This window comes from Aptenodytes patagonicus, chromosome 1 (assembly GCF_965638725.1).
Source record: "Aptenodytes patagonicus chromosome 1, bAptPat1.pri.cur, whole genome shotgun sequence".
Classification (NCBI taxonomy): domain Eukaryota; kingdom Metazoa; phylum Chordata; class Aves; order Sphenisciformes; family Spheniscidae; genus Aptenodytes; species Aptenodytes patagonicus.
The window spans coordinates 61,219,832-61,241,894 of NC_134949.1; the positions used below are offsets into that span (position 1 = coordinate 61,219,832).

General features: G+C 44.7%; 1 protein-coding gene across 3 annotated transcripts in view; it reads right to left on the bottom strand.

The window, feature by feature from the left end:
• ABTB3 (ankyrin repeat and BTB domain containing 3) overlaps window positions 1–22,063 on the bottom strand; it is a 177,507-nt gene that overhangs the window by 23,803 nt on the left and 131,641 nt on the right. For all 3 annotated transcript variants that reach the window (XM_076339009.1, XM_076338999.1, XM_076339018.1), the window contains exons 5-11: window positions 11,722–11,887; window positions 8,234–8,323; window positions 4,916–5,017; window positions 3,708–3,801; window positions 3,464–3,599; window positions 1,562–1,782; window positions 96–274 (exon numbers count right to left, since the gene is read on the bottom strand). In XM_076339009.1, the coding sequence (XP_076195124.1) occupies window positions 96–274; window positions 1,562–1,782; window positions 3,464–3,599; window positions 3,708–3,801; window positions 4,916–5,017; window positions 8,234–8,323; window positions 11,722–11,887 (988 nt within the window). The remainder of the gene's footprint in view (window positions 1–95; window positions 275–1,561; window positions 1,783–3,463; window positions 3,600–3,707; window positions 3,802–4,915; window positions 5,018–8,233; window positions 8,324–11,721; window positions 11,888–22,063) is intronic.

Consider the following 22,063-nt stretch of genomic DNA (forward strand, 5'->3'; position numbering starts at 1 on the left):
GTTTTGGGACAGCTGTGCAAAAACAATATTGCAAGCTTTGTGTCTTACGGGATGGGAATGAGGCCGATTTCTTTAAAACACATAATTTATCCTACCTTGCTGGCTTTCAGTATCTCAAACATCAGAGGCAAGCCTTGTGTGATGAGCTCCTCTGTGTACTCTTCTTCCTGAATGGACTTGAATTCCTTTAGCAAGCACTGGATGAGGGGTCGTCGGTGCTGCTGGAAGGACGTACGCAAGGACTCCAGCCACGTGTGCAGCGTCCAGGGAACTCCTACGGACGGAGGACAGAGCTCATTCGCAGCTTCAGAGAAGGATGTGCCCTTCTGCTTTTTTACCTTCAGTTATGTTAAGAATTTAAGCAAAAGCTGCCAAATAACCCCAGAAATCAAATTCCTATTTATCCCCGATTGAGAAGGCTGGTGGTTATCAGGACATCCCAGACCTAATGCACAGAGGCTTTCCTCCAAATGCTGAGAGAAGAGTGTAGTCTCTCTGCTCATCTAGCTTTCAGCTTCTCTGCTGAGACTGCCAATTTGTGGTAATTGCTGTGGTGCTCTGTGATGCAAAAGCCTTTTGGAAAGTAGATTTACACTAGCTCATTTGTTTGAATGTGGCCCTGGAGAGCCATTAAATGGTAAAAAAAATTATTTTGGTCACTACCCACCTGGATTCAAACTGGTGGTCTTCAGATTAAAACTTTCTTTAAGCACTACCCCATGTCCTCTCCTGATCATTCCTATTTTCCCTAAACAGCACTGGGCAAGTTAAGCAGATCAGCCTTTTCAAGTAGTTTGTCATGGCAGAACCACTCTCCAGGAACTTAAAGGGAACTGCTCGCATGCACTGAGTGAGAAAGCACACAGAGCTAATGTACCTCTGCAGGCACCAAGGCTGGAGGTGACCCAGTTTCTGCTCTTGCAGAATGGAGTGGGAGGAAACGCAAGCCTGGCGTTTGGCTACAAAAGGTTTTTCCTTCCACTTCAGCAAATGTCCAGTGCCTGGATAGCAGCCCCGTCGCTCTCCTCTCCCTCATCGCCCAGTGCTTTGCCTGCTCAGCCCACCCAGTGAGCCACCACTCAGACTACCACATACCCCGACCCACGCCGGATGTCTCCAGGGCTGGAGCAGTGCACCGGGCAGAGGCATGCCAGGCACCCAGGTCTCTCTCTGAATGCAGATTAGCAGGGACGGTAAACACACAGTCCAGACCAATTCCCCTCCATGCTACCCAGCCACCCTCCCCACGGGCAGAAGCGATTTCCCAACAGGCTGGTATGATGTTCAAGTCCCGCACTGGCACAGCTAGCACACCGCAGCAGTGAAGATGGCTGCTGGTGGAAACCACTCCGTCCTGCAGAAAAGTGCCAGTGGCCCCCGAGTGGGGTACACTGTAGAGCCAAAATGGGCTGAAAACCTGCCAGATGCCCCATCACCTTCTGCTTCCACAGGAGCTGAGGAAGATGCAACTGTGGTCGGTTTAAGCAACAGCTCCTCAAGAGAGATGCATTTCTTACAGCGGTCCCTCCCCGGAGGGAGAAGAGAGGGCGCTGGGACTGACCTATGCTCCGTATGTCAATGGTCACATCCACGTAGCCGTGCTCGGCACTGTGGTACATGGCCTCCTTCAGGGCTTTCAGCTTGGCCTTGCTGTTGCGGCTGGCGCAGAGCGGAGCTGCAGCCGAGTCGGGCAAGTCTGTCCCCTCTGCCAGGATCTCCTCCAGCGACAGAATATCGCTCTTCTCCTTCTCCGGCTGAGCAAGCAGCTTACGAAAGACGTTCCTGTCAATCACAGCACGACAGAGAGAGGGAGAGAGGGAAAGAGAGGGCGGGAGAACAGAATCAGTGGCTAGGCTTTCGTTGCACCCGGGATACTTGCTGAGATGTGGCATGTTAGGACACCTATCCAGGAAACTACTCCAATTAATGGCAGGACCAGCTGAGAGCAGACCTGAGGCAGTCACTGCTCCTGCTAGCCCACCTGCACTGCCTGGGCCATGTCTGCAAGAGTCTGTTGTCGTGAAGGAACCGTACAGATGTCGCACCAGTGGCGGCATCTCATGGGAACAGAGACCCATGAGCTAAACATGACTCAAGATTTCTTCCCACAATCAGGGAAAGCTGAGGTGCCTCTGGACAAGCTCTCAGGACTTTCACCATGGAGGACGCTTGAGAAGGGAGCTGCCTGGAGCTACCGAAAGCACCACCACTCGATTAACACTCAAAGCAGTCTGGAAAAGCTGGAGCAGCTAGACATTCAACAATGGCCAGTCAGGGCAGGTTCGAGCACATCTGGGACTACTCTGCAAAGCCACTGATCCGGCTGGGCCATCAAATAGCAAAGCCCAAACTCAGAGACTTGGTGCCCTCAGGTTTGTACGAGCATAACCTCATTGATCTCAACAGAGTTGCTCTCGGTTTCTGCAGCTGTGAGAAGAGAAACCAGGCTGGCTCCCATCCCACCTCCCTCGTACTCTTGACGTCCTCCCTGCACCTGCTCAGACCCCGGCATGGGGTGGCAGCGGGGCATGGTGTGTCCCAAACAAATTTGGGGCAGAGAGGGAAGGAGAAGGGAGTGCGTGTGAGCGGTGTACAGGTAGGAACATAAGAGCCAGGGCCTGCAACATGCAGAGCCAGCAGCCAAGCCAAGGAGAGCCCCAGGTCCTTCTCGGGCACGTGGCTCCCACTCACGCCGGCAGGCAGCAAGGCTGGAGCAGTGAACATGAGACTCCAATAACCAAACTGTCCTCTCTGTGCCAGAGATCCCTCGCAGGCTCCAGATGGGCAGCACTGTGCGAACCCGCCCTGACACGCCGTTAGCACGTTGTTAGACTGGCAGCTCGTCTCTAAGCAAACAGATGGTAGGTACTGTCTCTAACCTGTATCTATGTTCCTCTGGATGGCTACAATCAGAAAAGTAGGAACGTGAAGATCATAATACTAATCCATTACACTGCAGTCAACTCCTGAACGTTGCAAGATCATGCATGCCAGGTGCTCATTTAATTACTTACTTTTTTTTTTTACATTTGCAGCATACATACAACATTAAGGCACACAGGACTTTACAGTAAACACAGATGCAGAAACTCTGTTCAACGACAATTAAGGCTGCAGCAGTACAGACACAATCCGCCCCAAACCTGAGAAATATGTCAACAAGAAATTCAGAAGGAATGCCTCTGGCATTCCTTTCTGCTGTCACCTCAGCTACCATTTAACAAACATTGCATTGCAATACACCACAAGGAGTCCCCTTCCTTTTTTTTTTAAACCAGCTATCAAAAAGCAGCTTGTACCACCAACTGGTTAAATTCACATGCTAGCAAAAAGCCTTCCATCTCTGCTCAGTTGGTGGCATGTTCAATTGTTCATGCAGAACTTTCACCCGCCTGCTCAAACCGGGCGCCCAGGCAAAAAAATAAGCACTTGAAGGATGCCACTAGACTTGTTCCCACTCTACCTGTGTCCATGTGCAGCAGCCTGACTGAAAGAGTTCATGTCACCTTGTGGAGTCATGGAAATGCCGTTCCTGTACATTGTTCCTATCATGGGGTCAGCTCCTCGCTCCAACAGCAAACTGACCAGTTCAAAATTTCCTGTAAGTCGAGAGATGCATTTTTACTTCTTTTAAATTCGGTATTTGCTCACCTAAACCACAGATCCCAACTGAAGAATTTATTGCAATGGGAGGAGAAAGTCCTTACCAGCAGCTGCTGCCAACTGTAAAGGAGTTTCAGAGTAATTTTCCTCTCCATGCTCCAAGGAACCTTCTACTTTTGCTCCAGCATCCAGCAACAGCTAGAAAGAAGATTAACCATTTAGAGCAACTGGGGGTATCACAGCCTTCAGAGTTCATGAACAGTGACAAATGAGAGTCTAATGCTTCTTGTTATCTGCAAACCAGATACGATGGAAACAAGTGGCATGCAAATTCTGCCCATTGTTCCACAGAGGCAAATTGATTCCTTTTTTCGCTCATTTTACGCTGCCAGACACCAGGAGCACTAGTGTCCAACTTCAGAGCCAAAAAAGTGTAACCCACTGTTTCTGAATGGGAAATGGGGTAAGGTCAGTGTTAGGAAGTAATGCGCTGAAGATGGAAGTACTGAAAATTAGCCCGACAAGCATCCTTCCTTCACAGTCTTCTAGAAGCCCAGCACCACCCTAAAATGGATCAGATTTCACTTGCCTCCATCTTTTATATAAAGACATTGGCCAAAAGAAAGGTAATTCTTAAGAACCAATCGCAGTCCAAAAGCTGTGATCTCCATCGGGGACACTTCCACGTAAATAACAACAACACTGAAAACAAAAGTGGCCAAGGAGAGCAGGATAGAGCCTGCGCTCCAGCCCCCTCTTGGCCATTTCTGTCTCGAGGCCTTCACAGTTTTGGCGCTTCATTAAGTGTGCCATAGACACAGCTGTTTTGAAGAATAAACCTTCTTGACTTTTGAGATGCCAAAGCACAGAACCAGCATATCCCACGCGACGCCTCGCTGGGGTACGGAGAGCGAGTGCTTCTCCCCCTTTGGAGCAGCACAAGGGCTGTTGTCCACCTCTCCTCCCCCACCAAGGCAGCGATTTTGTGTTTGCTAGAATATTATAGTGTAAGAAAGTGTAATGAATGAATAAACAAACATATAAAACAAGTGGTCAGGAAGGAGCACAAGGAGTTGTCAGACTTTCTTTGGTGCAACTTTGCTTTAAAATTGTCCTACTTAAACCTCATATTGGTTAAGGTTTGAACACCGTATTCATTATATAATAGGTCTATTATATATCAGTACACTCTAGAAGAAGCAGAAGTAACCAATATGAGTATGACAAGAGGATACTGGTTTGAGATGGATGTAATTAGAACTGAAGAGGAGAAACAAAAGAATGAGATGCAGGTAGGGAAATACAATAATACCTGAACTACAGGAATATGTCCATGCAACACAGCAAATGTCAGAGCTGTCCAATGGCGGGTCTCAGGGTGGACGGATGGGTATTTATGAGCAGTACTGACAACCTACAAACAAATTAAAGTTATTTTTTTTAAAGAGCTATACGTAATAAAATTCAACCTGCCTGAAAGCCAGGCATGTGAGGGAGTAAGTGAAATAGAAAACCTGGGAAAGGTGCTTTATAAAATGATTGGCTTCATTTTTTTCCTGCAGAAATTTTCTCAATATTAAAACTGTTCATGCTGATTTGACAGCTTGAATAGAGTTCATACCAAATGAAGTCTTTTTACCAACTACTATAGCTCCATCTAAACCACTGGCCACCAGATACTTTTGCACAAGGTCAAAACATCCACAGCTGGTTACAGCAGCACACACTGGGGAAGCAGGGATGGATCAGGACGCTCTACAGCTAAGGACCACTCTCACTGACTTCTCCAGTCCGTGTATCAACAGCCCTGGGTCTTGGGATTGCTCCAGGCCCAAATAAATTCTTTCCACATAAATCGGTATGACTTTTGTCACTGCCGTCATGAAAGACACATCACAAGCCCTATGCTAGAGTTCACAGATGTGCTTCCAGGCTCCTCCTCTCCCACGGGAGGAAAAAAGACAGCTGAGAAGTGATGGGGCAAAGAGGCATTTCAGAGATGTTTTAAGAGATCTCCTTTTTACCGCTGTCTCCTGTATGAGTTGAGTTAAAAGAGCAGGGTGGTGACAGTTAAGAGAGATGCAAACTATATCCTTAGAAAACAAAATGATATTTTTCACATTTTCTATAAAGGAAAGATATTTCCTTCCATTTTCTATGTCTTAGTGCCTGATGCCTCTAATGTAGATATTGGGGAAGATGAATAACCACTCTTCACTTCAGCTTCCCTGTCTTAAAGATGAGGGTATTAATATTGATGAGGTTCACAGAGATGGCAAAATCTAATGAACGTTTGCAATCCGAGACTGCACACTTGGATGGAGTGTGACACTAAAATTCAAAATCTTATTATTGATCTTCAGAGGAGGACTAAAATCAGGGTAAAAGATGCACCATCTCTCTGCCTCATCAGCCAGCTATGCTTTCACTACCTTGTCTGAAGTACTTTTATCCATGTAGGGGAGCAGGGCCAGTTATTAAATGCTCAGTTGCATTAGCAGCTCACATTTCCAAGCGCCACATGCAGTGTTTTGCTAGAAGCACACGACCAGGCCCTCAGTCCCAAGGACAGGGATGAGAGCAAAATCTGAAGAGCCCATGCAGATCCCGCAGCTTGCCAGAGGAGCGGATCTGCACCAGCACCTGGCTGTTATCGCCCAGATTTGCCAAAAAGAGAGCTCAAAGTGCCAACAGGAGAAGTGGGCTGGTGTCTGAGCACAGGCACGGGGCTTCTTTGGGTCTGGGATTGCTCAGAAGGAAGAGGATTGAGCAGCTTGAGCCTTGGGGTTTAGGCTGGGGAGCAAGAGCAGTGGAGGGTGAGGATGGGCAGGGTCACGGTTCAGCAAATGGCATCCAGCTCCTCCTCCAGCACGGATTCCCAGCATTGTTCGGGGCAGCCTATGGCAAGCGGCAAAGAAAATGAAGTCATTTTAACTCCTTTGCTCCTTTTTTTGGTTAGAGTTCTTTCCGGTCGACACAGTGTTTGCAAAAGACCTGCGGTTGACCAGGGTTTGAAGGCCTCAGTTGAGATTTGCTGAGCAGCTACAGGTCCCACTGACTCCACAGCAAATTGCAGCTTCTCAGCACATCTGGAAATGAGTCCATTTTCGCCAGAGATGGGCAATCAAAAAGGGAGGAACCCAGCATTTGAGGCTACTTTTGGAAACATATATATATATATATATATAACTGATTTGCAGCGTGAAAGGGGGAAGATGATGCAGGCACCTGACAGAGTATTTATTTTTGTTCATGGTTGATTTGCCTTTTTTTTTGCCTTAATTGCCCAATTTGCACAGTTGGTTGTGGTGTGCACAAATCATCTTATAATTGCACTCCGTAATTATTCACAGTTCTTGTCCCAAAGTGTTTTCATTTGATTTTAGAGCAAACACTCTACAGAATTGAATCAGGGAGGTTCACATTCCTCACTGGAGCTGTTCTCTCAGATGTCAGCAGTTTCAGGAAGACAAAACTCTTAAATTTGCATTTGGTTCAAGTCTGGAAGATTACTGGAGCAATTGGGAGGACTGCTCCTAATGAAAACTTGTCCTAGGAACCAAATAATGCCATCTCACCTCTGAGCCACAGGCAGGGTAAAAGGAGAGATCAGTCTCCATGCCCATCCAGTCTTTGGTGTGCCTATCGAGAGTGCTAACTAGGGTTCGAGTATTCCATTATTGCCAGCTCTTGAGGGTGGTGTGCTTGAATTTGGGAAGAGGTGAGAGTGGAACTGAAATCATCAGCTGGTTTCACATAAGCCACTGAACAGCACTCAGATAGTAACGACTATCAGTCTCTTACAGGTGACACCCATTTCTACTTTTAAATTAGATTTTTTTAAAGTGCAAAACGTCTGGCTGAAAGCAGTGACTACAATTTATCAGCTTGCTCAAGTCCAAACAGAACAGATGGAACACAGATAAGTGAAGCAGACAGCTTAATTTACTCATGACCTCAACAAATTGAAACTGGAATCATTAACAAATAATTCTTTCGCGGATTTTCAAGCGGCTCTAAAGATGTACATACCTGCATTGCACAGAGTCAGACCACAATCTGCTCGGTGGACAGATTGTGTAAGTTTGTGATGTGTATTCACCAGAGACGTTTATATCTGGAAGCTTCAAGCTCCTCATCCAACAGTTTTTAGCCCAAGGCACTTTGTAAAACAAAACAGTGGAACCTACATTGCACTGTAGGTGCTGGGGATGCTTAGCTAGAACATCCCAATGCATAGAAATGCTCGAGCTTTGGCAGGTTATCAGGTGGGTATTTCTTTTATCCTCTTCATTTTAACTCAGCTGAGATTCAGGGAGTCCTTCCAATACCATTAGAGCTGTGCTCCGTGCTAGTGCTAATGCCTGTATTCATTTGCAGTGTGCAAACACAACTAAATCAGTATTACCTGTGGGGTAAGTCCGGTGACTTGACCCCTTCTGTGCAGTGAATCCCAATGTTAACCTAATGCAGTTTGATTTCACTATTCATTTCAAGTGGTGCCGTCCAGGATAAGACAAATTTATTTTCTTTTTAGTTCTTGGGATTTTCCCTCCACTACAGTTTCAGGGGGTAGTTTAAGATGTAAACAAATAACAGAACAAAGATACAACCAACAAAAAGTCCTCACCTCAGCATTCAGATCTGCTCCAGCATCTAGTAGCATCTGCACCATAGCCTCATCACCCCTGACACAAGCATACATCAGTGGAGTCATGCCCTAGTCATTTTTTGGAGTTAAAAAACAAAGGAATTGACAAATTTAACACAGAACTCTCTTTGATTTTTTAAACAATTATTTAAGTATTTATCATCAAGACTAACAGGATGTATTTAAAGAAAGCCATTACCTCTGTTACAGACATGCCCCTCAGACTAGCAAAAGCCAACCATTTTCATAAAGTCTCCATTTTTGTTTTCACTTGGGTTGACTGGTTTTTTTTTTCATGTTATCCTCAGCATCCTCAGCATGGTGAGTGAAACTAGGCTTGTCAGCCTCACCTCCCATCTTCATATACAAAACTAAGCATCTTTGTCTTTGGGTCCCCAGCAGAGAAATGTTTTTATCAAAGCAATCATATTTCCACTGGTATTTTAAAAAGACAATAACTCTATTCAGTTTTCTGTGATCACAGTTTCATAACATCTAACTTTTTAATTACCAAAAGAGCCTTTAAAAACATCCCAAGCTCCTCTTAAGACAAATTAGATTCGGGCACACCTTTTTCAACGCAGATACTGTAAGGGGCTGGAAATGTAAAGGCTTTGTATAGCACTCCCTAGCAAACAAGGACTTAATTTTAAATGAAATGCCAGACAGCACTGTTGCAAATTGCTGGCTCTAGGAAAACATGGCCCTGTTTGGAGGAAAAGTAGATTAAGTGACCCTTCACTGCAGAACCACCACAGTGCAACTTGTATTAATCTGAAGTACCTGCTGCAGCTGATCACCATTTCCCTTAAGATAAGTATTACTGTGGCTGTGGTAATGAGTCCAGATGAAACCATGAAAAAATCATTAAATCTGCAGTAAATTATAACAGAAAAAGCTGCTTATTAAATACAGTAGGGGGTGTTGATCAACAGCCACCAGTTGTTTTGTAGTAACTCTACCGCAGCACGCAGCTACCTCTAATGCATGTTTATAGCCTACCTTGAGGTCCCCTGGTAAATCTGCTCTCAGACGATAGCCTGTTTGCTGTTTAACTTGAGTGCTGCCGTGAAGTGAAATTATTTTCAGAGAAACTGGAGGTGCCCAGCACGGCCAGACACAGAGCCATGACGCCGCTCTGCCTAGCAAGAGCCCAGCATCACTGTTTTTGCTGAACTACCCCATTTTTCCCGTTTGCATGCAAGGGCTAAAGGTAGTGGGTGCTTAGGTATGGAAGGGCTGCCCTTGTAGAGAAAGTATAAATTAAGGTTTGTCCCTGCAAGGTACTTAGAGCCCCCTTGAAACACATTGAGCATTTCACAGGATCAAATCCGCAGTGTACTTATGGAGATACAGAGTAAGGGAATAGGCATTTGGGGCGTCATGCCGTTAGTAAGAAAAAACAAGTTCACCCCAGGCAAGGAGAGTTCTTGGGTGACTCGAAGTTACTTGCAAAGAGAATTTAAAACTACTTCAGCTACAGTCAGTGGCAAAACATTTCCTCTGGCAGTCAATGAACACTACAGGAACAAACAGGACCATGAGAATTACAAAAAATTGTGTTTGGGCCTTGAAACACGGGGCGGGATGGCAGCTTAAAATTAAATACATGTTCCTTCAACTATTATTTCAATTTCTGTAAGCGGCATCATTCGGAAATTAAATCAAGTGTTTAGCACAAGGGGTCTAATCAGATCTGAAGAAAAGAATCTGAAAGCCTCATGCTGGGGCTCCCCCCTGCAAGACGCAGCACGTGAGCAGCCACGGCGAAGAACCCCGCAGCAACATCCACAGCAAAGAGCCTGCCTGGGGACCACACGGGATATTTTGGACCTGCTGAAGCTAAAGAAGGACTTACCACTGACTAAAAGGGGCCCAGAATGTCATGCTGCAGTATCGGGGCTTTAAAGAGTTAATGAGGTTTCTAACCTCCCCTCCCCTTGCACTGCTGTCCCTGCTGCTCTTGTCTCTGCCGGTCCCCCAACCTTGCACTGCAGCATCGCTCAGCCCCCTCTCTTTGCATGTGGGAGGAATGGATTTTTAATGAGCCCATCATCAGTGTTTGACACACACACAGGAACACGGTAACAACATGTACAATCAATGCAAAGGGCATTTGGGTTTTGACAAAATAAAAAATGTCTCTTTTTCTTTCAGCCTTGTATCACTTAGGGCTCTGTCCTGCAAGATGTGGGATCCTACAAGACGTGGGATCTTTGATCCAGTGAAGCATTTAAGCACAGGCTTAACTTTCACTCAAATAGAGTGTAAGCATGTGTTCAGAGTTAAGCACATGATTAGGTACTTTGATGAATCAAGCCAGAATGTTCCCAGGTTTCAGCCTGGAGGACAGAGGAAATACGCTGTGAAAAGTTTCCAGGTTCGGACTAACTTAAAATAATATTAATTTTTAAAAGTATCACGTATGAACTTTGGAATGAACTCTCCAATACAATTTTTTTGGGAGTAGTACTGCTCTTTTTTAAAGCTCTTCTCAAACAAATCCACAATATTGACTCAGACTGAAGCTCCTGAACAGCAACATTAACTCACATTCCCAGAGCAGTTTTTATCTTAGAGGACCTAAACACACTTACAACCCAGCTCCTGTCCCAAGCGACCACCTCAGGGGCGGCAGCCACCTGCCCTTTGCCAAAGGGCATGTCACAGCTCTGGGAACATGCAGTGACACTTTCATCAGGGGCACCAGAAAATTCAGGGAACTCCATTTCAAAAGGAAAATGGTAATATCCGTGGCCATCGTTTCCCTCTGGGAAGGGGGAACCACCTCAGTGAGCACCACAGTCCAACAGACTGCTGCCAGTAGGCAGCCACGGGGGCAGGTTTATCTCCAGACACAACCACCAGCCTCGTGGAGGTGTAACTCCAGGGAAATTTAGGCTCCTCAGTTGGTGGATGTTGGCCACAATGACTAATGGAGTGGTAACACCGCAGAGAGACTTTCATGTCTGGAAGGTCAGTTCAAACTGGGCTCAACTCAATTAAAGACTGCCAGCAATTAACTGTTTCCTGCCGGGGTTTGGTGGTACACGTGACATGCATTGCAGACCCCAGGGCAGTGTTCAGTGGAAGGACATTCACCTCACAAAGCCCTGCCCCACACCACTGTTCATGGCATTGAAGCAGTTTTAAGTATTGAGATCAACGCTAAGCTCTCTTGGGATCTCCTTCTGGCTTCAGCCGACTCAGTTCACTGTTAAGAAGACTTAAGGGGACACATTCGCCCTCATGCTGAGTTACCTCAGTACCAACAAATCAATACAACTCAAAAAGACCAAACTTAACATAGACGTTCACCTGGCGGTGCTTTAACTCAATGCAAAGTAATGCAGGGAAAGCATTAAGGTCCTGTCTATGTTTAGCTGAAAGCTAGGGCTCATTTTCTGTGATAAGCAGGCAAAACTCTCACATTTCACAGTTGCTTCTTTACATTTCTATCTCATTACCTGTTCACTCATGCTGTTAATCCCATCCGGCCCCAGCAAGGATATGGCTTGTTTAACCAGATCCGTTCGGCCACAGTTGAGCATCCGGAAACCCAGGTCCTGCTTGAACTTCGCTTCAGTGGCAACTGCATCCAGTTTCCGAGATGCACAAAAACAGTCGTCGATTCTGTGGATGTGAGAAATAAACTCCCTCAGAGGACAATCAGAGGACAGACCTCACTGTCCCTAGGAAAATAATTCTTTGCCCTATCTTTGAAGGATGTAGGTCATGCACATACTCATTCTCCTTTGCCCTGTATGTTTCAAGGGAAGTGCTGAATGGGGAATGCTAATGCAAGCTAATGGAGATTGCCCTTGGTCTACCTTTCATGGGACAAGTTATAAATTTAAAAAAAAATTGGGCAAAAAAGCACAGCTTTCACTTGATTTTGTTTCCCTGTTTAAGCAATGCACAACACATTCTCGCCCCAAGTTGTCTCTCTGCATTGCAAGGTGATCCAATCCCCCTGCTCTCTGAAAAGTTTCAGTGGCTTCAGTAAGCTTTGAACTTAGATCAAATGGATGTATAATCATTGACAATACAACGAAGAGAAAATAAAGTCACTCCAAATGCCTTCAAGGATTTTGCCAGCTCAGCCCCAGTAACATGGAAGTCTTTCTGAAGCAGAAAGCACAAGTCACAGAATGACAGACTGGCTGAGGTTGGAAGGGACCTCTGGAGGTCATCTGGTCCAACCTTCCTGCTCAAGCAGGGCCACCTGCAGACAAGCAGGGCACCATGTGATCAGGGAGCAGAAGGCAATCTTGCCAGGTAATCGTGGCAAAACACCACAAATCCTTGCTGGCTGTGCATAACAGATGGGATGTCATTCTTTTAAGGTCTTATTCAAAAGATCCCCAAACTGTAAACTGCTCAAGACATCCATTTCAAATGGAAGAAGGGCTAGGAGTTATTTAGGCAAGATGTGAATCTACAGCTCCAGAGAGAGCCAGGCAATTCCAATCTGATGTTTATCCAACTCGGTTTCATCTTATTAAAAGACAGATTTGCTTTTCTTTCATGCTGAGGAGTGTCTGGGGCAGAGGGTGGAGTCCAAATCCACAGCGCTTTTAGTGTGAACTTGGATAAAGGACTGTTTGGAAAAACATCACTTTCATTCTCCAAAAATGCTAGGTCAGAAAACGAGGGGCTACTTATGAATGAAAAACAAAACAAAGATCAAAAGTGAAAAAGTCAAACATACATCAAATATTTGGTTTCTATTTCATATGTTAAAAAATGCAGCAAACCAAAAGAAAAATATAAACAGCACATCATTATCATTCAAATTTCTTCTTCAAGATGCTTTATCAGAGCTTTATAAAAATATATAACACTGCTTAATATTTAACAGCAATATGCAACAAATATGCTGTTTATATAGAAGCAGTGGTATGTAGTAATAGCTATCACTCTTCCTCTTTCAACAGAGGAAGGAAGGTGAGATGGAAAATACAAAGTATTTTGATCAAAGCTTCTGCAGGACTTAGTACTGAAACTGGCATCTGAGCTCAAGCTGGGCCACCACCAGTCTGGAAGACAACAGATATTTTGTTGATGTTCATTCTACCTGCTCAGTTTGGGTTTTGACTGCTAAAAAGTTGATATCCTAAAAACGCAAACAAGTATGCCTGGAGTATCATTACTCAGGGGAACAAGGATGGTGCTTCATGACAACAGTATGCTGCAAGATTAATGCACAACACTTGGTCACAATAAATACACCATAACAGCAGTAACAGATTCTGCACCAGTAATACACCTACAACAGAGGTGAAGAAAGTAACGCACTGCAAGGCAGGGTTTTCTGCAGTAGTTTCTGAGCAAGTTTAAGGAAAATGCAAAACCAGCACAGATATGCAGGGCTGAGCTCAATGACACCAAGATCCACAGGAGCAATTGCGGCTTTAACACGTTCACACCGTATGGCACATTTCTGACACAAGAGCTACAGCAACATTTGGTACTTGTTACCCCCATAGCATGAGATGCTAGAGGGCATCTGTGCCCTCCTTTAACATACAGCATAGATAAAGCATGCTCAGAAGTTAGGTGGTGGGGGGTTTGGTGCATGGAGAGAGAGTCTGGACTTCCCTGCTCCAGCTGGCTATTTCCAGATGACTCTGGTCTGAAAACAAGGTGGTTCCCTCAGCAAAGTGCAGCTATGGAAAGATCTAGACATCCTCTGACGACTGTAGAGGTGTCTGCTGTTATGAATCATCGCCTGTGTTAAGTCACTGCTTCATCATTTGTACTGAGGTATATAACATACGCTCTGAATAAAATGGGTCAAATTCAGTGCTGGCAGAAACAGGCAGAGCTTCACTGACGTCAGCCCAGCTCAGTGCATGCAAAACACTAGTTGACAATCTCCTCGTTATAAAAAGCAAGATTTTGACCTGGGTTGCACACCCACACAAGGGAGGAAGGAGGAACAAGGACCTACATCACCTATCTTGTACGGGCTGCCCAAATCTCTACTCTGGCATGGGTTCAGAAATTACTTACTTCTCCACAAGTATCTCCTCCATGAGTTGGCCCTGGTCCCCTAAAAGCACGTCAGTTCACCTGCTTATAGCCAAGGAAGGGGACTCATGAATTACTGCTGATACTGGGTATGAGCAAATTAGTACTCCTCAATCAACTGGGGGTATAAAGGTCTTGGTCCAAGGGCTCCAGGATGCTACAGCTGTACAAACACTGCAACAATAACATGGATGCAGGGGAGTGCCTGAGCTGCGTGGCTGCCGGGCAGCACTGACGAAACGTGATCTAGACCAAGTACCACAAAGCAAGAAACCACAACTTAGTGCCATTACCAGTGACCCACTGCCTTTTTATACCCCAAAAAGGACCCATCATGAGTGAGTTACAGCCCTGATTTATGGGACATAGCAAAGGAAACTATATGGCAAAATTTGACAAAGATCATTGCTGGTGCCACCATTGTCGTATGTTGACCAGTAAAATGGGTAATGATCAAACTGGGGAGTTTAATAAAACAAGAGCATGATGCAAGGGAAAGGAACGGAGGATGCTTCAGAAGAGAAAGTGTAGCGACATCTCGAAAAGCCAGAGATGAATGAGTTAACGAAACGGAGATTTAACATGTACAGATAAAAAGCAGTGAAGAGACAGATCAAAAATGATCAGGAACTACAAGTACAGAATAGGAGAACACAGCATCGCTTTTAACACTGGAGAAAGCCAACTGGGAAGATGATACAGCAGACAGACCGAGCAGTAGCATTTCAAAATGAAAACTGAAAAATGAAAAAAAAACACCAAACCCCAACCCAAATCCATCAAAAATCAACCCTAAGCCACCACAGCACTGCATTTGCTCCCAAGTCCTCTTTCATACCATTAACTACATAATGTTGATTCATAGAATGAATCAATTGTTTAGGTTGGAAAAGACCTTTAAGATCATCGAGTCCAAACGTAAACCTAACACTGCCACGTCCACCACTAAACCATGTCCCTAAGCACCATGATCTACATCACATATCTTTTAAATACCTCCAGGGATGGTGACTCAACCACTTCCCTGGGCAGCCTGTTCTAATGCTTGAAAACCCTTTTGGTAAAGAAATTTTTCCTAATACCCAATTTAAACCTCCCCCGCCAACTTGAGGCCATTTCCTCTTGTCTTATCGCCTGTTACTTGGGAGAAGAGACCGACACCCACCTCGCTACAACCTCCTTTCAGGTAGTTGTAGAGAGCGATGAGGTCTCCCCTGAGACTCCTTTTCTCCAGGCTAAACAATCCCAGTTCCCTCCGCCACTCCAACAGGATTTGAGGATTCCAACAGGAGCAGAGGGTCTCTGCTCCGTATTACACTGTATAATGGGATGCTGCTCCATCACAGACACCATCCAGAATCACAAACATTAAAGGATGCAAGGTAAAAAAGGAGGAAGGGAATAGGCACCCAGGCTTGACTCACTCAAGACCTCTTAACTTTGTACTGCAACAAATACACTGACAAGCTATGAAGAGGTGGGAAAGGGATGGGAAGAAGCTTGAAAAATAGGGTTGATGAGGAATGGTTAAGTCAGCTAAATATATAGGGTCACTTTTTAGAGTTGTGAAACTGTGCCTGCAAAGCAAGGGAAGCCAGCGTAAGTGCAAACAGAGCTGGAAACCTCCCCAGATGCACAGTCAGTTCACAGCCCTTTTGCCAAAAAGTCTTTGTGATCTTTCCAATCGCACAGGAGGCTGACACTGGCCCGAGAGTGGGACGTCCCCTCCAAGGCCACCTTGGTTTGTTGCCAGGTTCTGCCGGCTGCCAGCACTCACACGGGTCGTCCTTTCCCCAAGACCTCACCCTGCAGAAAAGGCACTTTTTCATCAAAGGGGCAGGGAAGGCTGACGGGAGGAGCAGAAGACCACGGGAGGCCAATGCCTTTCTCCCCCTCCTCTCCCTGGGGACAGTCTCAGGATGGCAGGACATCACCACCCCGGATGCTAGCTGGGTCAGGTGAACTTTGAGGTCCCCGAGAAGTGACACAGTGACAAAGGTAGGACTGGCCAGCATCCTTCAAGGGCGACAGCCTCTCTCAAAAGACTGATGCCATTCTGAATTCCCCTATTTAGCAACCTGTGGGGCTGGGCAGGCTCCTTGGCACCACCACTGCTGTACACATGCCCCCCACACCCAGAACTGAGAAGTAATATGCTTGAATTAATAACATACACTGATCATAGTCCTTGTGCTCAACAGCAAATCCACCCCTCTAATTCAGGGGTTCAGTCACGTAGCCTGTAAACTCCTTAACTAGTCCCTCCCTACCTTGAATCAAGTAAACAACTGCCTTTATAAGTAAAAGGAAAATTAGAAACAGGAGAAATAATCTTGATTTTATGTTTGTAGCAAAGCTGTGACCACATTTTTTAACTTACAGTGCAATACAATTTTCTCCAAGTCCTCTTTTAATTCCTCACAGATATTGCTTCTACAGCAGCTATCTTCAAGATCATTACAGTGTTGCCACTGCACATAATTAACTTTACTGTGGCTTTATATGGGGGATGCCATGGTAACATTAATTATTTGCAAATGGTCACTGTTGAATGCTGCATGGTGACCATGACACTCTATCATACTCCAAAATACTCAAACCTCTGAAAGCAGTCAAAGATAATCTTCTTCATTTATAATGGGTCCTAGCAGTACAGCGAATTATTTTTATCTTTTCCCAAACTCACATTACGAAAACATAATGCAGCACTTCTACAGCAACGGTTTAAATGCAAGGGTTTTTTTTTCCATTTTCACTCGGACTGGCTAAGATAGGGTCTGTGCGGATCTTTAATAAATTACTCATGGATTGAATACATTTGGGAAAATGGATGATTCAAAGGCAAAGTGTTTCCATCGTAACTGGTAGACACAGCAGCTTTCTTATTACTTAGCTTTTTAATGATTTGTTCTTTGGGAGGGGATTATTGCTAAAGTCAGCAGTAGACAATAAAAAAAAAAAAGAGCAATGCTCTGTAAATGTTACCAAAAAAAGGTAAGAACATCCCCATCATGTTCTAAGTTCTATGTGCCAGCATAGCATGCTAATAGTTGATTTAAAATAAATGGAGTGCAGACTACGATGAGCAGCAGGACAAACACTCCACTCGACTGAAAGGAACAGATCATCATCCTGACAGCCAAGCATCAAAACCTTGTTTGTCCACCTGGGACTCAATTGCCAGCCCCTTCAATTAAAAGAATGATAATCTATTAATTAAATCCATCTTTTTAGCTCTGTGGAGTTTATTCAGTCTATCTCTGTCCTAAATATGAATGAGGTCTCAAGTCAGAAATTATAGTTCAGCTGGTTGGAAGTCTGGAAGGAGTCATATTTTAGCCAGCAAAACACATGCATTTGCAATGCTGAATTTCTTGGGGTCAGGGATCACAGTTTTGATCTGGGTATGCACAGTCCGTAGCACAAAAGGGTCTTGTTCCTTGCCTGGGGCTCTTCAGCGAGACTACAGACATAAACGGCAATAGCAGGAGCAGCAGACGATTTTATTAAAATTTGTGAGCACTCTTTTTTCCGATGTGGTGCTTTAAAAGGGACTATAATGCTGATACTAATAGGACTGCAATATAAATACTATATTGAGACAATTATTTGCATTTTCAGTTTTGGAGAAAGGGAAACTTAAGCACAAGCATGTTGATCAAAGTGATGAAGAGCACTACTTTTTAACGCAGACATATAATATCTCCATTTACTTTAATCAGGAGCCAAATTAAGACAAGAAAATAAAAATACTCTGGATATTTATTAGCCAACCTCTTATTCTCATCAAAGGCCTGAGAATAAATTGGTTACAGATAATGGAAAATACATTTAAAAAGTGATGCGACTTATCAAATCAAGACCCAAATCTATATTTCAAAACACTCTTAATATTACAGTCCCATGTATATAGGCCAGGAACCATGTTCAAAATTGAATCTGACTTCAGATTTTGAACAAGGACAACATATCACAGGAAAATTTGGGTACAGATTCATCTTCCATTTAAATAGATAGCACAAGTCTTGACTAGCGAGTGGAAGCCAGTATGTTACCTGTATCCTGTTTATTATATTCAGGAATGTATATTGAGACAGAGCATATGAAACACAGATGAACTTGCTCGCAATGGAAGAAACCCGAGAAGGCTGGATCCTAAAGCCTGTAAAAATACAAGTGTGTTCTGTCCTAAAGTGAAGGAGAACATAAGGGCAAGGTCCTCCCCTTCAATAATTTTTTTATTACGGTTGTCTTCAGGCAACCAGTTGGCAGGAGAGGTTGAGATTCACCTCAGGAAACGCGTGCTCTACCTTTTAAGTAATAAAATCTCCTTCATCCACTGGCACCATCTGCCCCAAGGGACTGCTGGATTTTGTCAAGTAGCTTCTTTGCTACCGCTCGCTGGTTTGGCATTTTTGTGTCTAATTACAGCAATAGCCACGGCTGGCGTTAAAGGATTAGTGAAAATTTGTGGGAGGAACAAGGACATTCAAGGAGCTATGCAAACATCAACCGCCCCTACTTAAAAGTGGCTGTATCTAATTAAATAGCAGAATTTCTTAGCAATTTTCTACTCTCCCTCTCCAGAAACTCAGCACCTTACCCAGTGCATTTTAAGAGAGAGTGAAGAGCAGTGGAAATATTTTTCTGCCTTCAAATCTCTATTTATTAAAGTCTATTTATATTTTCATGCTCTAGTACAAGCACAGGATTTCCATAAATAAAACATTAAATGCAAGTCTTCCTCTTTCACTTTCAAGTTAGAACTACTTATGTGTGATATAGTATTAAGATGACACAGCAAATGGTATAGACTGCTCTGAAAGAACAAAATAGCACATCTTCCCTTCACGTTGCTGCATTTTTCCCTCTCCACAGTCTTAAGAAAACTCTCTACAATGAGACAATGATGCTCCCATGTTAAATAAGCTTCACTCTTGAGGTTGATAATCCTATTTTCCTAGAGAGCCTTCATTAAGAGGGATGGTCCCAGACAGAAAAGCAGACTTAGGTATTCTCAGGCAAAGGCTAATTGGAAATTAGGACTGATTTTCAATTAAAGACAGGTTTTCAAAGGCACTCAGACACAGCACTTGCCCGGAGACCTTTCTGGATCGGAGCTGTAAATGCAACTCGGAGCCCTGGGTGAGGCTGAGACGGGGCAGCGGCTGTGGGAGCATATGGGACTGGAGGGTTAATAAACCCAGTCCTGTGCTGCAGCAAGGCTTTGATCCATCTACACTTTCAGTTTGAACTTACTCATGACCTGTTAATATCCACATATTCCTGTGTCTGTGCTGCCCTTTAAATAGAGTGTATTTTTCCTTCCTCAGTGTTTACTCCTGATGTATTTCTAGAGAAGAGTCACATGTTCCCTCGGCACCCACTTCGCTCAGCTGAATGCGCCCCTTTTTTCTATTCTAGTCTTCCTCCATGAGAACATTTTGTCAAAACTCAAATCACCCCAGCCTGTTTCTCTGTACCTGCTCCAATGTGAATATTTTCTTGACCCGGACACATGATTTGCGATTCCACATCACTTCCTACCACTTCCATGTACAGAGGCACCAGTATTTCCCCGCTTCTACTGGAAATACCTATCTATCAAGATATGCATCCTCAAAATGCATTTGCTTTTTTCATGGCTAAGGCAAAAGACACTTTTTTGGTTCACAACCATTCTGAAATGAAATACTGCTCTACAGTTTTTACCACCACCTTTCCAATACGCAGCTCCCAATACAGTTTATATTATATTGTATATATAGTGTATATGCTAAATACATGCACTGCAGCATGTATTTTTCTATTTAATCTCCACGTGTTTGCCTTCCATTTGTGGAAAATTGCATTTCATCCCATTTCTTTTGTCCCAGCCCTCAAGGTCATCCACTTTTTCCTGGATGATTTCCCAAACTTCCCCTGTCAGGACAATGCCTCTCAACATCGTGGCATCAGCAAATTTTAACTTTATGAGCGCACTGCTAAGATTTGTGCCAAAGCCCTTTCTGAAAATTAAAAAAGACCAGTTTTTAAGAGGGAGAGCTGAAGATCTCTGCTTGTAATCCCACTGCAGCCAACCCAGCCCTTGCCACCTCACTTGAAGCCAGCCCCTGCTCACTTCCCAATTCCTTTACGAATCCCTATCTTCTCTGACTTAACTAATAGCTCCCTGCATGGACTGCATCAAATCATTCACTCAAGTCCAAATAGATGAGAACTACTGAATTTCCTTGGGGTAGAAAATCAGTTACCTTATCAAAAAAGTTATTAGATTAGTCTGGCAAGATCTATCTTTAGAAAATCTGTGTCACATTTTATCCCATTTTTCCCTCAACAACATGTCTTTAATCAGTCTTTGCTTGAAAAAACATTCGAAGGCCTTGCACTAACAGCCTGGAATTTTCCTCGGATCATTTTTCATCCTTTTCAAATGTTGGGCGCTACTATTATTACTCCTTAGAGTTATGGCACCACTCTGGGCTTTGTTAAAAGTAGCTCTTTCTCATCTCTGGGATAAAGGTTATCTGGTCACCCCAATTTGAGTGCATTAAGCAGCATAATTTGCTCTCCTTTTGATCACTGTTTTTTCCATTTTCATAACCTTGTTGCTTTATTTTTCCTTTTCCCCCAAGGATTTTCTTCCTCAAAACAGAGGCAAAGTATTCACTTAAGTTCTTGGGTGATGGCCTCTGTTGGCACTGATGCACACCTCTCACAGGTGCCTCCTCAAGGCCAGCACTTACAGATAACAATTCCACCTCTGCATCCCAGGAAGAGAGGAGGAAAATGTGCATGTCCGTGGTCAGGAGCAGAGATAGGACCCAAACTCACAGCCAGAGAAGAAAAGGGGTATTTGCTGCGTTCACCACACGTGAGCCCAGCACCCACAGGGAACCCAGCCATAGCTCAGAAATCCTGCTGAAGTGTATGAGCAAGCAATTGGAGGGGATCAAGTTATCATGGCTTTCCATCTGTGTACAGGCACAAGACCCGTCATGCTGGCTTCTGCTCTCACCAGCTCTGCTTCCACCAGCAGCAATGCTGCCACCTCCAACTAAATTCGACTGGAACGTAACGGGGGGCTCTGACTGCACCAGCGCGGTCGGCATGCAAATCCCACTGCCTAGCTCTGTCCTCCAGTGTTCCCCCAACAACCAGGGATTGCAAAAAAGGGACCGTGATGCTTCTCACCGGCACCCTGGTGGTACCAGAGCCCAAGGGGTCTCCACAGGCTGCACGACAATATGGGATGGGGAAAGAAGAAAACAGATCCCTGTGGGACTCCACACGTGAGGAGCCTGATGGCAAAAATGCCATTTCCCATCGCTACCCTTTGGGCACAGCTGCCAAAACGGACTTCAGACCTCTTTACAGAATTGTCCCAGGCTCCTCCTGCCAACACCTGCTGCAAGTGAAGCAGCTGTGGCCTGTGGTGGACGGTAATGAATGCCACAGGGAGCAATCTTGTTTCTCCACCATATAAGAGGAAGGCACAAGCCTTTTCATCTATGGATAAAAAGAAACCACTCCTCAAGACGACTAAACTCTGCTTCTCCTCCAAATCTCAGCCAGGAGCTTTGCAGCCTGCTGGGCAAGGGGATGGGGGACTAATGAGCATGAGAGGGCTTCCAGACACCCCTGTGGCTGCAGAGAAATGCCCTGCCTCATGAGCAATGCTTCTGGAGGATCTCAGTGCTGTGAGGCCACATTCAACATTCCTCTTCATCCAGACACCAGGAAGGTCCCTTGGACGTGACGTGGGCTAGGTCAGCC